A 16607-nucleotide genomic window follows, 5' to 3' on the forward strand; every position below is an offset into this window, starting at 1 on the left:
TGTCTGGAAAATGAAATTGTAGCACATATCTTAACACTTGAGTGATAGGGATCAGAACTTTGTATAGGAAGTATTTCAAAGTTCCAAAAACTCAATTTTAGAGGATTTCAGATGATATTAAATAGGGTTATAGGGTTCAATGGCTCTTCACAGAAAAGTTTCGGAAATTGAAGTCCCCTCCCCCCCCCTCCCCAAAAAAGGAGAAACCATCATAGGACACCTTTGATGGCGTTAAGGTAAGGGATGGTGTTTGGTACACTCCTCCGCAATTCTGTAGAAAAGGAAGTCTCTCCCCTCCAAAAATAACTGAAAGGAGACGATCTTTCATGGCGTCTGGAAGGGGGGGGGGGTGGAGGTTTGCGAATTTAAAAAAGGGTAAGGGTGTGAAATGAATGCCCCCTCCTTGAATAGTTTCTGTATCCGTCTTTGGCTCTGAATGTAAAATGCGTAATTTTTAGCAAAAAACGTTGCTATAGTCAACCTATTCAGTTGTTCAACATATTGCACATTGGCAAGGAAACTGACTCAACCAAAAAAAAAAAAAACAGCAATGGAGAAAATTAAGGTTTGATGCAATAGTAATTCTAAGCGATTTAGTCTCAAATATTACAATATGCGCAATCAACCTATTATGTGATGTTTATTGATTAGTTTTTGAAGTATGTATACATAATGCATACTTTAAGCTCGAAAAATATTCTTCCAAATTATGAAATTTTAATGATGTGTCATTATTGATGAAATTGTTTCTACGCCCCCCCCCCCCCCCCCCCCGCACCATTTAGGTGAGCTAACTTTGCAGTTTTTATTTCGAGAAAGAGCATTAAATTTAGATTTTAAATCAATAGCCGTCACGGTTTTCCCAGATTTTGAATTGTGTCACTTTCCTTGCCGGGGTGCGATATGATTCTTTGTTAAAAACATACATGATCATAAAAAAATTGTGACTAGCGTTATCCGGGGGGGGGGGGGACCAGTCGTTTCCCTTAAAACAATTGTTAGTGCGATTTTGGTGACTTAGAGCAAACCTAAGGAGCCGTTCACAAATGATGTCACGCTTGAGAGGGGTAGGGAGGAAGGGTTCGGGGTTCATGAACTTCTGACAGTTTGTCTCAAGTTGGAAGGAGGGGATTACAAGAAATGTGACTTCACATATTTTGGTTTAAATAAAAGCGTTCGTTATAGCAATATGTTCATCGAACATTGCGTGAGTTGTGACGAGGGAAGAGGGTAAAGGTGAAGTGTAACATCTTTTGTGGACAATCCGTGTGGACGTTAAGCTACTGTGTATTGAAGTGTTATAACTAACTTCGTTTTTGCCCCCTCCCAGAAACGAAGTTAGTTACCCCCCCCCCCCCCCCCCCCCCGCGCTGGAAAACACTCGCCCTGGGGGTAGTCGTCATCTTTTAAGACGGGGCCTACCGATGAACCTATAATTTTAAAACAGTATTCCAATCAAAGTCACTTTTTATAACGCACCGAAAATTATTACATATTTCTAAACATTAACATTCATGCAATACTTAGAGAAATAACCTTGATTTCAGTAATCAATTGCATTAATATATCAACCCCTAAGAGCTGCTGAGTCACCTCCCCACCCCCTCAAGAAAAGAGGGAGGGAGATGGAGAGCAATACTAAGTCTTCAAACAGAGCGCAACCCTTAAGCATTTCAATGCCACAGTCTGTGTGACAATGAAATTTTCCTGCCACCCCCTTTTTTTTCATCAGCGCACTTGCGATTTCGAATATAGGACGTTAGTGTTTAAAAGGATATCTTTCAAAATTCAGAAAACCTATCCTTAATAGAAATGTTTCATTCGGAAAACAAAATACCTTACTTTTTTTTTGTAAATACAATATTTATAATTCTGAAATTTTCAGTTTAAAAAGTATAGATTCCCCCTAGACGACAATTACGCGAAGCTAGAAATGAAAGGAAAGAACACAAAGACATTTTCGCAAATTTAAATGCCCGCCAAAGTTAGGGTTGTCTCAATTGAAAGCGGTAGCGATCACCCCCGTGCTGAAATTAGCTCTGCTTTCGGGAAGGCGTTCCGAAGTGTCTTCTCCTCATGAATGCACAATATCTTTTTTTTTCTGAAATTCTGGAAGTGATTTGGATAGTAGCAGTTCAGATAATTGGAGTTCTACTGTATATTTCCCCCCTCACTTCAACTATGATGCAATTTACTGAGTTGATTCTGAACCAAACAGTTTGTGATGAAAATAGTTTTTTCGTAATACAATATAAGTCAACTCTTCTATTTAAAAAATATTTTGAGATACTTTTTTTAAAACTAAAAACAGAAAATGCATGTTATATGTACCCAAAAATTTATGTATAAAATTTAAAACATATTTAATAATAAATTTAACTCTAAAATTAATATGGCTGAACTCATTTATTTTTTAAAATATCCTTTAATATTTCAGTTGCTCTTTGTTTTAGTCTCAAAATAATTTGTTTTTAGTTATTTCCTATTTTTAATATTGAAAGATAATTTTTAATACAGACTATTTCTAAAAAGTTGATTTATATGCACATATAAATATTTAAAAAATATAATAATAATAAATGTCATATCAGATACCTTTTTGGAGGCTAAATATTTCATTCCTTTTGCTACTTGGAAGGCAAATGAGGTCAAATTTTTTTCCGTAACAATTTTCCTATCAGCAATTGATATTTCATAACCAGTAACAGGTCTATGAGCTCTTAAATAATCTCGTAAATTCCCATGTGCTGCATATTCAACTATGACATGTAATGGACCTGAGCCAAAAAAAAAATGTAGAAATGTGAAAAAATATTTTAGTTTTAGATTCAAAGTGCTACTTAAGTGAACAATATTTTAAATATCAGTATATAAAACTTGAAAAATGAATTAAAATGCAGCAAGTTTTCAAAAAGTCTCAAATAAGACTACTCTAGAAATTTAGTACTCATTCATTAAGTTACAAGGAAATTAAGCTTTTTTGTAACCTAATTTTGTATTAATAGTATTATTATCATAATTATATTTTATCCAACATAACAGTTTGTGAAATTTATTACCATTTTGCGTGCAGCATCCTAGTAAATTTATGATGTTGGGATGGGTTCCAATTGCTTTCATTACTTCCACTTCAGATATCAGATCTATAACATCTTGATCACAATGTCCATCTGAAATGCGAGTCAGCTATGAAATTTGTATGGAATGTGTGAAAAAATGGTGTTACTAAAAAGCAAGTAAATTTTACATAAGGTACAAATTGTAGAGAAAAAATAAAGATTTTGACAACATGATGATTTATGTCCTTTTTTTTTTATTTTAACATTACATCTGAAACTACTCTACTGCTTAGAATTTTTATGTGTAATATGAAGGCTATTGTTTCCAGGTTCTTTCATTAAGCTAGTAATTCTCAACTTGTGGTATGCGAGCAATTTTAATGTGGTTGCGAACAAGTGAAAATTAATTTAAAAAAATCATTTTTTAGTTGTAATAAAATTTATTAAAGAAAATTTTTGTATTCTTATGTCACACAAAAAGTGTAAAATTTTAATCTGGAAGAATTTTCCAAGATAATTCTAGTTTTCAGGAGTTCAAGGTGGCGTGAGCCCGAATTACCTTGGATTTTCGAGACTCTACTGTACTTTTAAACTCAAACTTTTGATTGAGATACCTTTTAACATTTTTACTGCTACAGTAGTTGATTTTCTTTCAGGAGACAGGCCAACAGCTTCAGCTTGAAACACTTGTCCAAAAGCTCCATGACCTAGAGGCTTGCCAAAAACTAATCTGAAAATATTTGATTAACATTTTCACTCTCAGACATCTTCTGGATAAAGCTAAATATGATCTTTTAAAAAGAACAAAATTCAGATACAGCAAAAAATAGATAAAATTAAATCTTTAATATCTTCTTAAAGATGAACAATACAAAAGTTAACTTAAGAGAGTTATTCATTTTTATAAATATTACTTGAATGTCAATACTAGTCCTTATGTATAAGAAACATGATTCTGGAATTCATTGATTTTCTCTTCAAGTATTTTAATTTTCATAAGTTGAACCTGAATCGAAATTAATTATTTATCAACAAACCATACTACAAACAAATGTAAAAAACTGCCTTTCATCTGAATTAGATTTCTGAAGTATGAAAAGCTTTGAATTATGAATGTACAATTCAAGAAAACCATACAAAGACTTTGAAAACCCTATGTTTTAAAGATATCACATGCTATTCATTTAGTTAATGGGCTATGTTAGTTCTTTGCATTCACCGTTGAACATTCATTAGTTCAAGACATAATGTTGAAATTTTATATTTTGTGTAAACTAGATCTCCTTTAATTAAGTTCATAAGAAAATGTTTGGTTGTATTTAATCAAGTTTTGTCATCAAATTGATGCAAATAAGACACTTACTTGCAGTTGAAAATTGGCACATTTTAAATGTAACAAAAATATTTATAAACAGATTAATATTTCATAAAATTTAAAAGTAAATCGTTAAAAATGACTTTTAAAAATATTTTTAAGCATAAAAGTTTCATAATATTCAGGCCTTAATATTTATAAAACCATTGAGAATAGTTAGCAAGGTTATTATCAGTGCATAAAATATTGTTTTAACTCAATAAAAGTTCTTCAAAAAATGCTAGAAGTGCTGTCTATTTGCAGATCTTGTGCCCCATGGTAACAAACATATTTGGCTCATAACTAAAAGTTTTCAGGTTCAAATTCATGTGTTGCAATTTCGACTTCAGAGACTTGGTGATGAAAACAAAATGGTTACTAAGCCCTCATTAAATTGCTTGATAATTTTTCTGGTTATCTGCTATTCAGCTCACAAATTGCAGAAAACAATATTTAGAAAGTGCCTTCTTTGAGGACTTCTAAGGGACTTCATACCAAAAAAAAAAAAAAAATCAAATAAGTTTCACCTGGCTGGCCTGTTGAGCTATTTGACACAAATCAACACTTTATTTTAGTTTAAATGTTTTGTTCTTTGTATTCTCATGAATTTAATCCAAAATTTATAAGATGATCCTATAAGGTTTGACAATAAAACATCTACCTAAATTATAAAACGCCATTCATTTTTGTTTTTAAGGTAATATTTTCAACATAAGCAACAATACTGAGTTTGGTTGAATGCTTGGTATTTCACCAATAAATGCCAAAGAAAACACTGCAGAAAATTAAGTAACAGTTTGGCAGATAACGAACTTTACTTGAAAAATAATTTTTCCTTTGCCTCTCCTGTAAAATTTCGTAGTTTGAAATTATGAAGCTTTATAACTACAACATTTATATGTTATTCACAATTAGCAAAATGATTTTTAATTTTAAATGATTTATGGAATGTACCCTAATATTTCTTTTCTATTTAATAGCTAGCATACATTGGGGACTAACTCGACTCATTGCCTAGAAGAGACAAACGCATGAAGCCCAAAAACAGAAGGGCTCCGGATCTGATCTTGGCGGTGCAATTCACGCTTCGAGAATCAATGAAGTAGATGTTGTCTATCACTCACTCATCAATAGGAGTTTTGATGCAGAAGATGAAGTCCACAAATAAAGCCACAGAGGAAAGTAGACTTCTAATCTTTACACTTAGGCAAAAAGTCATATTAACCTCAAACCTGTCCATAGAAAAAAAAAGACAGGGCAATGACAACAAAAGAGGTTATTAAAAATGCATTTTAAACAACAAGAGCAAACTTCTTGAGAACTATGTACATATTTACTCCAGTTTGTAAGATGAAATTGAAGTATTTTTGAGAACAACATTTTTGTATAAAAATTATCTAAGATAAAAATTTGCTTTTTTAATTCTTTTTTTTCCATCTCAAGTGTTATATTTCTAACTAAACACTTTTATTAAAAACTAAAACTAATCACTTATTCTTGTGTTCCTAATTCACTTATATTAGACAAAATGTAAACTTTTTACATATTAATTTACTACCCCACCCCCTCACTACCCTCAATGAAGGTTATATTCAAAAAGTTTGGTTGAATTAAATTTCTTTTCTGTGCAAACTTTTTTTCCAAGTTATATTGAATGCAAATAGCTAATGCATAATCTTACTGATCTCTTGGAAATTCCCATGCTGGATCATACGGTAATTCATATTCAGACAGTGCACCATTGCTGGCCTCATAATTTAAATTATATGACTGAATTTTCACCAAAGGTGCAGCAAGGTTTTCTGAACTTCCAGATGTCTAGAAAAAGAAAAAAAATGTGTTTTAAAATGAGTTCATACAATAACTTTTAAATTAAATCTACTACTAGTGCAACAGTACTCATTCAACTGCTTGCGAATCTATCTTTCATGCACTGATTTTTTATTTTCATCTAGTCAAAATTTTTGCCAAAAAAAAAAAAAAAAAAGCAATGAGTTAAATTTTTTTAATCAGAATTCTTAAATTTGAAACATAAATACTCAAATGTACATAATTTCATCCATATGTACCTTGATTGCTTTTGACAAACATACAAGACATATTTCTTACATTCAAAGAGTATCATCTATCAAAATCTTCATCTTTACTAATAATAAAGCTGAAAGTCTCTCTGTCCGGAGGATGTCTGGATGTCTGTAGGATGTCTGTGACGCGCATAGCGCCTAGACCGTTCGGCCGATTTTCATGAAATTTGGCACAAAGTTAGTTTGTAGCATGGGAGTGTGCACCTCGAAGCGATTTTTCGAAAATTCGATGTGGTTCTTTTTCTATTCCAATTTTAAGAAAAAAAATATCATAAGATTGACGAGTAAATTACGAAATTATCATAACGTGGAACCGTAAGATGGGCAGAAGCCAATTGGCGAGATACGAAATTATCATAACGTGGAACCGTAAGATGGGCAGAAGCCAACTGGCGAGAAAATTCACCATACATTATTTGTAAATATACAGGCGAACCAAAAGACCTTTTGATTTTTCTATTACGGGCAAAGCCGTGCGGGTATCACTAGTTAATAATAAAGCTCAAAGTCTCTCTGTCAGGATGTCTGGATCTCTGTGACGCGCTTAGCACCTAGATCGTTGGGCCGATTTTCATGAAATTTGGCAAAGTTAGTTTGTAGCATGGGGGTGTGCACCTCAAAGTGGTTTTTCGAAATTTTGATTTTGTTCTTTTTCTATTCCAATTTTAAGAAAATTTTCCTGAGCAAAATTATCATAAGATGGACGAGTAAACTACCAAGTTATCAAAACGTTTAACAGTAACATTGGCAAGCCAGTTGATGAGAAATGCACCATACATTATTTGTAAATATACAGACGAACCAAAATACCTTTTAAGTTTCTACTATGGGCAAAGCTGTGCGGGTACCATTAGTATTACATATAATCAAAAAACAAAGTAACAAATTATATTGATTTGGTACGCTGAAAGTTTATTACATTAAGCGGGATATTCTTTTAACGGATATTCCAATGAGCAAGTTCCACTCTATATTTAAGTCTAAATTACTTAGCTCCAATCTGTTAACTATACAACCTAATGACCATTTGTCAGTTTTAAAATATCATTCTGCTAATTACACAATCTTTACAAAATTAATTCTTGTAAAAAAGAAGTCACCATTAATAGGATTATAAAAGTGACCTCAAATTATTATTATTATTTAAATACATAACTATCAATTTTCTACAACCTAAGGTTCAAAAAAAAAAAAAAACTTCGATACTTTTGTAAAAGTAACATTTTTGTGCCAAATAAATTATTACTCAATAAATAATGAATGAATATTTGTCTTGTTGGTTAAAGGTTTAAACTTTACCTGTGGAACTAGAACAATCTTTTTCTTCACAAAAAAGGGAATTGCTTTATTTGAAAGTTGTCTCCTCTTCTGTTGGTGCTTACGATGTATGAGAAAAACTAGTAGTAAGCACAATATAAGGCCCATTAGAATCCCAGTAAGAATGATATATATTTCAGATGTCCCTTCAGGCTCTGGCACTGAAAGGAGGAAATATATATATTTTAAAATCATAGTCCTTAGTTTATTTGCATTTTATATTTGTATGAATATATGTCTAAAGTTTTAATTGCATCAAATATTTTCTCCCAATTTCAATTAAATTCATTGTAAAATTTCATATTTTGTGGTTATTTAAATCAGAAAATATTTAGGTATGCTTTCAAAATCTTATTGAGCATACAAAATTTAGGTATTAAAGAACTTTTTACTCACATTAGGTATTTTCTTTTATTAGTAATCTTAGGTATTTTTTTTTCAAATAATGTCCTAAATACTACGGATAGGTAGTTAAGATAATTAGTTCCCTAGTATTTCTAATATTTGTTTCCATTTAATAAAGTATTTATTTCAAAACAAAACATAACTCATATATGGAAAAATAATGTTTTAAAAGCAATGTCCAATTTTTCTGTCAAATGTTAGACATTAATTTCTTAGTAAATTCCAACCATCAAGACTTTTTAATTCAAACTATTGTAGAACTGAAATTCAATGTTTCAATAAGTAAAAGTTTAGAAAAACCTAACTGTGTAAGAAAACAATAAAAATTAATAATGCAATTTTGGAAAATATATTTCTCAATATCCATTTGTTAAAAAATTAAAATCAATTACTGCCTTTTCTTTTCTTTTAGCATGAAATTTTAAAACACTTGAAATAAAGAAATTTACAAACTCAATCTGGCACCCTTTCCAACTATGTAAAATCTACATTTTTTCCCCACTTCATAACTTATTTTTAGTTTTTAACTTTAATTTAAAACTTAACATTATTGGCGTACTACATTATACATTCTGAGTTTCACCTTTAAATGTTGATAAGAAATGTTCTCTAGTTACCAAAACAATAGCCTAAAATGATGAAATGAAAAATTCTTGCACAGAAACTTTGTACTCTTGATGCATGTGATATCAATAGATTTTCTGATGAAACTATTCAATAAAGTTTACTCAAATAAATTCGCCTGTTGGATTAAAAGCTGAAAACTGAAAATGGATACTGTCATGCATTGCTCATAAATTTAACAATAATGCAAATTTAAAGTAAATAAAAAAATAAAGTTTTAACAGAAATAAAAAGAGCTTACCATTTAAAACAGTCAACCAGGCACTTTGTTTTGAGGAACCAAAAGTGTTTGTGGCAATGCAAGCATACTTTCCTGCATCTTCAAAAGTAACATTTTCTAAAGTTAATAAATTTGGTTCATCTGGATATTTGGACTGAAAATACAAAGTAATTCACAATTATCTCACAATTTTATTTTTATGAACAAAATTACAGGAATATAAACTCAACAGTATGCATTAAATTCTAGCTGTTTATTTGTTTCCATAATGTTTAATGCTTGCAATGGAATATAAAGGGTGTCCCAAAATTAACGCAAGATTTGAATTTGCCGCCATTTTTGCAATAAATTGTGGACAATCTTGAAAAAAAAGGACAATTTGGCAGCTGAGGGTCTAGGGTTATTACAAATGGAGCGTCTTCGATTCTATAATGCATTTTCGATTCTATAACGCGTTTTCATTATCGAACAATTATTTGAAAAATAATGAAAGTTTGGGCGGGTCAAGCAGTTTACTATTATTGGTGCTCGATATCGCAATTAGGTAATGCGCAGGTGGTTGTGGGATTGCTGACATAGACGTTTGACGTAGATCAAATAACCCCATAGGGAGAAGTCTAATGATGTAAAATCACACGATCTAGGGTACATTTAATATTACCGAAACGAGAGAGTACACGAACAGGAAATTCCTCATGCAGTGATTAAATTGTTTTGCTGGCTGTATAATAGCATAACACTCCATTTTTACTAACCCTAAACTCCCAGCTGTCAAATTGTTCTTTTTCCATGGCTGCCAACAATTCACAGAAAAATTGTGGCAAATTCAAATCTTGCGTTAATTTTGGGACACCCTTTACAATGCCCACGAAAGTTTATTTCATGATTTTTCTACTGTAGTGCACCTTAGGGAGAATGATGCTTCCCCTAAGACTCACTGCCCTATTTGTGCATTAAATACGAGAAAACCAGAAAATCCTTTGAGGCATCTCAAGGCTTACACTGTGTTCTAAGAAAAAATATTTTTGTCATTTTTTAAAGCAGCAGCTATAGTAAGCCCTGATCCAGGCGATGGATCAGGGGGGTCATAGCCTCCCTTATCACGATCAGAAATAACATAAAGCTCAATTTCAAATAATTAGAGGCAGATCCTCAGATTTTTTGCTATGACCTGACCTCCCTCTTTCAATTTATATGCTCATAATTTAATTTAAAAGACCTCCAAAACCAGAAGCTGGATCCACTTTTCAAAAGCCATAACTAGTATTCAAGGCCTTCTGCTTCAAAGCTAAAAATTCATTCTGGGCCAGGAGTCTGCAAAAATTTGTTTACTACGAAAAATATTTAGTTTTCGGCAATGCAAAAAACCCCAAAATTCTTTAAAATACTTAGGCATTGGACTTTTTTAGGCAAAGTATGAAATATGAGAATTGTCATGTACTTTCCATAGGTAATGTATATAACACTTTTCTTTTCACTCCAAGGTCCTCGGTACCCAAGGGCGGATACAGGATTTCATTTGGGGGGGGGGGGTCATGCTCAAGGGGAATGTTCGTACGATAATTTTCTAGAACTTAGGTTTTTTTTTTAGGTGTCAACAAAAAGCACTAAATGAGCCATTAGCTGGATGACAACTTAACTAATTTCGTAGGAAAATTAGTTAAGAAGTGTTATTTCAAATTGCTAGTTAAATTGAATTACAATATAATCTAAGAAATTACAGAAACCATATCCATTTTTTTTAATTAAATATATAAACATGTTATATTAGCAATCTTAACAGAGAAATATATAAAAAAAATCAAGCACTGTTTTGAACTCTATAGATTTTTTTTTTTTCACAAAATAAAATCATAAAGATTTAACGAAAATATTACAGTTTACAATATTAATTATTGATATCTTTTGCTCTAAGTGAATTTAACAATAGTCTTCGTACAAAAAAAAACATAGGTACAAAAGTAAACAAAATTATTGTACAGTTTATAATACAAATTCTTGTTGTCTTTTGGTCTTGGCGAATCTTAGAATGATGCTTTCAGGGTCCAGCAGAACATCTCGATGGACAGACATAAGGGCAAGCCCAGTGAGTCTCTTCTCCCATATTCGCTTGAAGCCAAGTCTTCAGCCGACGGAGGGTGGAAAAACTACGCTCCGCGGTTGCTGCACTAACTGGAAGAGTAGCCAGAATCCTTAGAACTTTGTGGATGGTGGGGTACATGACCCTGTCACAATTTTCCAGCACTTCCAAAACGAAATCTGGGATTTTTTCTTTCTTAAGAATGGCTCGCTTCCATTTCTGAACACACAATGTTAGCTATTGCGTTGCAGATGCTGCAGAATATCCAACGAGGTCTTGGTACATATTGATGATTTCCTTTACAGTAGCTTCATCCTCTGATGTTACTTCTGGTATGGGCAACACAACTCGAAACTTAAATAGATTCATAACCTCAGAAGAAAGTCTTTCTTTCAGATCTTGAATCACATTATCTAGAAGAGGTATGTATACAGATCTCCTAAAATGTTCCTCACAAGATACAGGAGGATGGTTTTCACGACTCGTTTGTGAGGCCGCAAGCCGTAATATCTTCATTTCAACATCTAACTTTTCAGCTACTTCACAAACTTCATAATAAAGCCCACCGAAGACGGAATCAGCTTTATTACGCTTTTCTTCAAGTACACTTAGGGTGTCGTGCATTGCCTCTGTAGCCCTTTTCAAATCAAGAGAAGATGTTTGAAGGAGACGGCTAAGGGACACAGTAACCCCTAAAATGTCACTAAGACACACAACTGAGATCAGAAATTCTACGCTTTGGATAGCTTGCATAAGAGAAAATGCATCAGACGACGTTTTTCGGTCCTGCCATGTAGAAATTTCTGCTAGAGCGTCGTGGATCTTGGTGATAGATTCTCCTTGGAACAGAAGATAACCCATGGTGCTCGATCCACCGGGTATCGCAAATGGTTTGCACAGAGGAACCCATTTTCCTCTTAAAAACCTCATGCCGTGTCGGAGAGGCGTTGGCAAAAACTACAATTTTTTTAATAGTCCCAGTTGCATTTCTGCATGAAACTACTTTCGCAGAGCGGGCCAATGCATTATTTAAAATGTGGTTGCTACACGGACAGCGATGGGCGTGTTTTGCAACTTTCTTTAGTTCTTGAACAGCACCTTTTGTTTCTGAAGCCATAACCGAACAACTGTCGACTCCGAAACCAACGCAAAAGTTCAAGTCCAAATCAAAGTTTTTCGCCATGTCTTCTACAGTATGATCTAACGCAACACCCGTTAAACGTCATTCTCCTCCCCATAACTCAATATCTTCTTCTCGAATCATATCGTAGGCATTGACAAAAGTAATAAAATCTTCCCTCGGCTATCTTTATAGATGTACTTCAAAGATAGACTTAACTGGCATGTACTAGATATATCTGTAGTCTCATCAAATATTATTGAAAAATACTGTACTTCTTTAACTTGTGAGAATATAACACTTTGAATTTCTTCTTTGCAACAATTAATCAGTTCATTTTGAGTATGCTTGCTAATATATGTGGCATTGGACGGAGCACTTTCTAAGTGTTTACGTAAACTACTGTCCCCAGCATCAATCCTAAAACGAAGTAACTCTCTGAAATTCTCTTCATTATTTACTAAACTGTGTTTACCTTCATTTGCAAGAAGACCATCAACATTTTTATCATCCCTGTGACCTCTCAACATAATACTTTGCCTACCACATAATATGATTGTTTTTACAATTGGTATCAAATGCTGCTTATTTTCCTCTATTTGCGCAATTCGCTGTAAATTCATTTGATTTGCTACCTCTAAGCTAGGGTTGTGGTACGTAGCAAGAAAGTTCCTTCCAGAATCAACAGCATGAACATGATATTGGTTTTTCTCATGCAAAATCAAATCTCCTTTTTTCCCTAACAGATTGTCAAATTTTTTAACGGTTCTTTAACAAGTCTCCTCAAAGGGGCGTTTGTTTGAAAACCGCATCCCGATCCAGAAGTGAAAAGAACACAGTATTTACAATAAAGGCCCTTTTCTTTGTCCGAAAGTACAAGCCAGTGAAATTTTTCTAAATGACTTCTTTGGGCATGTTTTTTCGTTGGCTTTCCCTTTTTCATTACCTCATTGCAAGGGAATTGGTAGTTTGAAGGAGGGTACCACGGCTTTTCAAGTAACATTGCTTTGGTGTGATAACTAATATTTGCCAGCCCAATATAATTTCCTATATCACTTGACAAACTAATTTGGGTTACGGAGTGCTGCAAAGATTCACTTGAAGATGTTATGGGCTCCGGAACTGAATCTGCCTGCAAAAGAGCACACAAGATTGTCAAAGCGATGATAAATGTCAATTTTTCCAGTAAGGCAAAGGAGACGGTTATCAAATCAATCGCTTATTGCTTTCTGTAGATTAGCAAGTTACCTATCCCCCCCCCCCCCTCCACATCTTTTAAAATACTTTCAATTTCGCGGTATTCGTCGATTGTCTGCAAGAAATAGACAAATAGACTTAGTATCTCTAAAAACGTAAATAATAACTAGAAAAATAGTCGAAATAAATCACTTTGTTTGACCTCTGGGATTAATCTTTGAAAAGCAGTGAAGGAAAAGTAATTGAAATTTCCTGATCTGACGGAGAACTTAAAACTTTTACTGAAACAAAATTCTAATCCTGTTTAAATTTACGTAGCGACTTTGAATATGATGGGCATCTCGGATACGAGTTGATAAAACACTATTAAAAACGGTTAATTTTTTGACTTTCTGGTAAGCATATTAGTTATAATAAATAAAACCAAGATAATATTTTCTTACGTCGGTCTGGTCACAGCTCTTTTTAATATTTTATGTACTGATACCTCCGTAAAAAGGGTTCATTTCATTCATATAACTGATTGTAACAATTAACTTGTATTTTACTACAATAAAAAAGTTCAAGGTTTCAAAAAACCCAGGGAAGACACATTTCATTAAAACGCAGGTCAAGAAGGTAATATTAAACATACGTTCTATTTACAGCGAAAATCTAATAAAAGTTAAATGTTTTATGAACATGATAAATGGATTAAATATTTGCATAATACTCGACACACATCCATATTAGATTTTAAATTTGCAGATAATCAACACATCCATTTTGTATGCAGAAAAATACAAAATAATAACACAAAATGCGGTGAAAATCAAACTAAAAATTATATATCTTATGAATATAATTCGAACATTGACAAATACTCACCGACGGATTCTTTTCAATAGCAGAAAAATCGGAGGTGGACGAAGACGCCGCAGCTCCTGAGTCTGACGCAGGAACTCCGGATCCACTGATTTCGTGCTTATCTGTTTTTCGTAGCTTTTCAAAAAAAGACAGCAAAGTTTTGTCACCCGAACGCTTCATTGCTTTTTGGGTGGTCCTTTCTTGACAAACGCAGCTTTCTTCAGCACAGTTTCCGTCTGAATTTACGAGAACTCTTGTATAACGAGGTTTCGCAACACGAAACTAAAATTTTACATTACTTGCACGACACTGATTCCAAAGCACTGATTAAAACTAAATAACTATTTACAAGACATTAAAAAAATAAAATCAGCACGAACAAAAACGATACACCTAAAAATCACAATCACAAAAGAAGGGAGTAGTTACCTACATAGACTTTACATAAAATATTTACATGTTCAAATATTTATCACAGCACAGGAAATAGTTTTACAATAGCGGTCGTCGATTAAATTTGTTGTATAAAAAGCAATCGGCGTGCGCCAGACACTTCTTTGCTACTTTTTTTCATTTGACTGGCGCCTGAGGACGGCTCAAAGCAAAGAATGACTCAAGCAAATATACTATTTTACTGTCGACACCTTTTATACTTATGTACATGTAAATAGAGAAGTGACCATGTAATAACCCCCCCCCCCCCAAAAAAAAAGGAATTCAAAATTTATTTACTCGGTATTTGTCTCGGTCAGGTTTTCTTTCCTTTTTTTTTTTCCAAGCGGTCATTTTACCTACTCAAATTCAATAAACCTTATAACATATTGCAAAGCAATGTCGCAGTTTGGGAGGGGACGTCACAACCCCATGACCCCCCCTTCCCCTTTCTTGTATCCACCCATTCGTACAATGCCCCAAAAATTTAATTCAAAATTTTTTTTTCAAGCAAGCATTCATATATTGTCACGGATTTGGGGGGGAGGGTCATGACCCCCCCCCCCTTGTATCCGCCACTGTCGGTACCAACCACTATTTTTGGTATTATGTTCTTTCCAAGGCAATGTATATGATGCCTTGCCCTTCTACACTTTTCTTTTCACTCCAGGGTCCCCCGTACCTACCACTATTTGTGTTATCATGTTCTTTCCAAGGCATTGTATATAATGCCTAGCCTTCTGCACTTTTCTTTTCACTCCAGGGTCCTTCTTACCTACCACTATTTGTGGTATCATGTTCTTTCCAAGGAAACGTATATAATGCCCAGCCCTTCTACACTTTTCTTTTCACTCCAGGGTCCCCCATACCTACCACTATTTGTGTTATCATGTTCTTTCCAAGGCATTGTATATAATGCCTAGCCCTTCTGCACTTTTCTTTTCACTCCAGGGTCCCCCGTACCTACCACTACTTGTGGTATTGTGTTCTTTCCAAGGCAATGTATATGAATCCCAGGCATTCTATACTTTTCTTTTCACTCCAGGGCATCCCCTACCTATAGTGTAACCAGTCAGATGGGACCATGAAGACAGCTCTGAGTTTTCAATCCAGACCAGAAATTGAGCAATCTTTGGTCCAGCATGCTCATAGGTATCATTTCACTTGGAGGACTTTGTGACCGAATAACAAATGGTGCTTGGGCAAAATATGAAAAATACCTTGGGATATGGTTAACATCAAACTGATGTGCATTCATTAAAAATATACAAGTTATTCAGAAAAAATAATGAAAAAAAAAATGCTTTAACTTTGATTTGTTCAAATTTTCTAGAACAAATTTGGGTAAAATTGCATATTTTGGCACATTTTCTCAATAAACTACTTTTTGTTAAAATATATATCTATTCATAATGTTACTTATGTCCGTTAGTTATATTAAATTTTCCAAAATTTAGATAAATACCTCAATGTATTTCAAATAAGGCATTCCATATTCATCATAGGCAGATCCGTTTACTTCAATGTGTTTGACCCATTTCGCAGAAGCATGCAAGTCGCTGATAAATTTGCATTCAAATACAGCACTTTCTCCAAGATATACCGTTTGATTTGAAGGAAAATTTTCTTGCATTATGGGCCTGTGAGGCAGCCTTTCTAAATGAAATAAATTTAAAATCTCAATTATGACATATGAAAAAAAAAACGGTAAATATCATCATTTTTTTTCTTTTGAGTTCTAAAATCTTAGGACATTCAATAATTATTTATTCTTAAAATTTTCATGACTCAGCACATATTTTTTGAGAATGTTTAAGTAAGTATTACCCTTCAAGTAAATAATAAGGGATCAAATCAATGTTGTTACAG

At 33.3% G+C, this 16607-nt stretch overlaps 1 protein-coding gene across 1 annotated transcript in view; it reads right to left on the reverse strand.

Moving 5' to 3' along the window:
* Window positions 1-1418: 1418 nt before the first annotated feature.
* The window catches only part of LOC129216617 (fibroblast growth factor receptor 3-like), a 35359-nt gene continuing 20170 nt past the window's right edge, over window positions 1419-16607 (reverse strand). The window contains exons 5-12 of the mRNA XM_054850833.1: window positions 16204-16394; window positions 9085-9217; window positions 7797-7975; window positions 6095-6231; window positions 3674-3789; window positions 3060-3170; window positions 2596-2777; window positions 1419-1430 (exon numbers count right to left, since the gene is read on the reverse strand). Of these exons, the coding sequence (XP_054706808.1) occupies window positions 1419-1430; window positions 2596-2777; window positions 3060-3170; window positions 3674-3789; window positions 6095-6231; window positions 7797-7975; window positions 9085-9217; window positions 16204-16394 (1061 nt within the window). The remainder of the gene's footprint in view (window positions 1431-2595; window positions 2778-3059; window positions 3171-3673; window positions 3790-6094; window positions 6232-7796; window positions 7976-9084; window positions 9218-16203; window positions 16395-16607) is intronic.

This window comes from Uloborus diversus, chromosome 2 (genome assembly GCF_026930045.1).
Source record: "Uloborus diversus isolate 005 chromosome 2, Udiv.v.3.1, whole genome shotgun sequence".
In the NCBI taxonomy this organism is placed as follows: Eukaryota; Metazoa; Arthropoda; class Arachnida; order Araneae; family Uloboridae; genus Uloborus; species Uloborus diversus.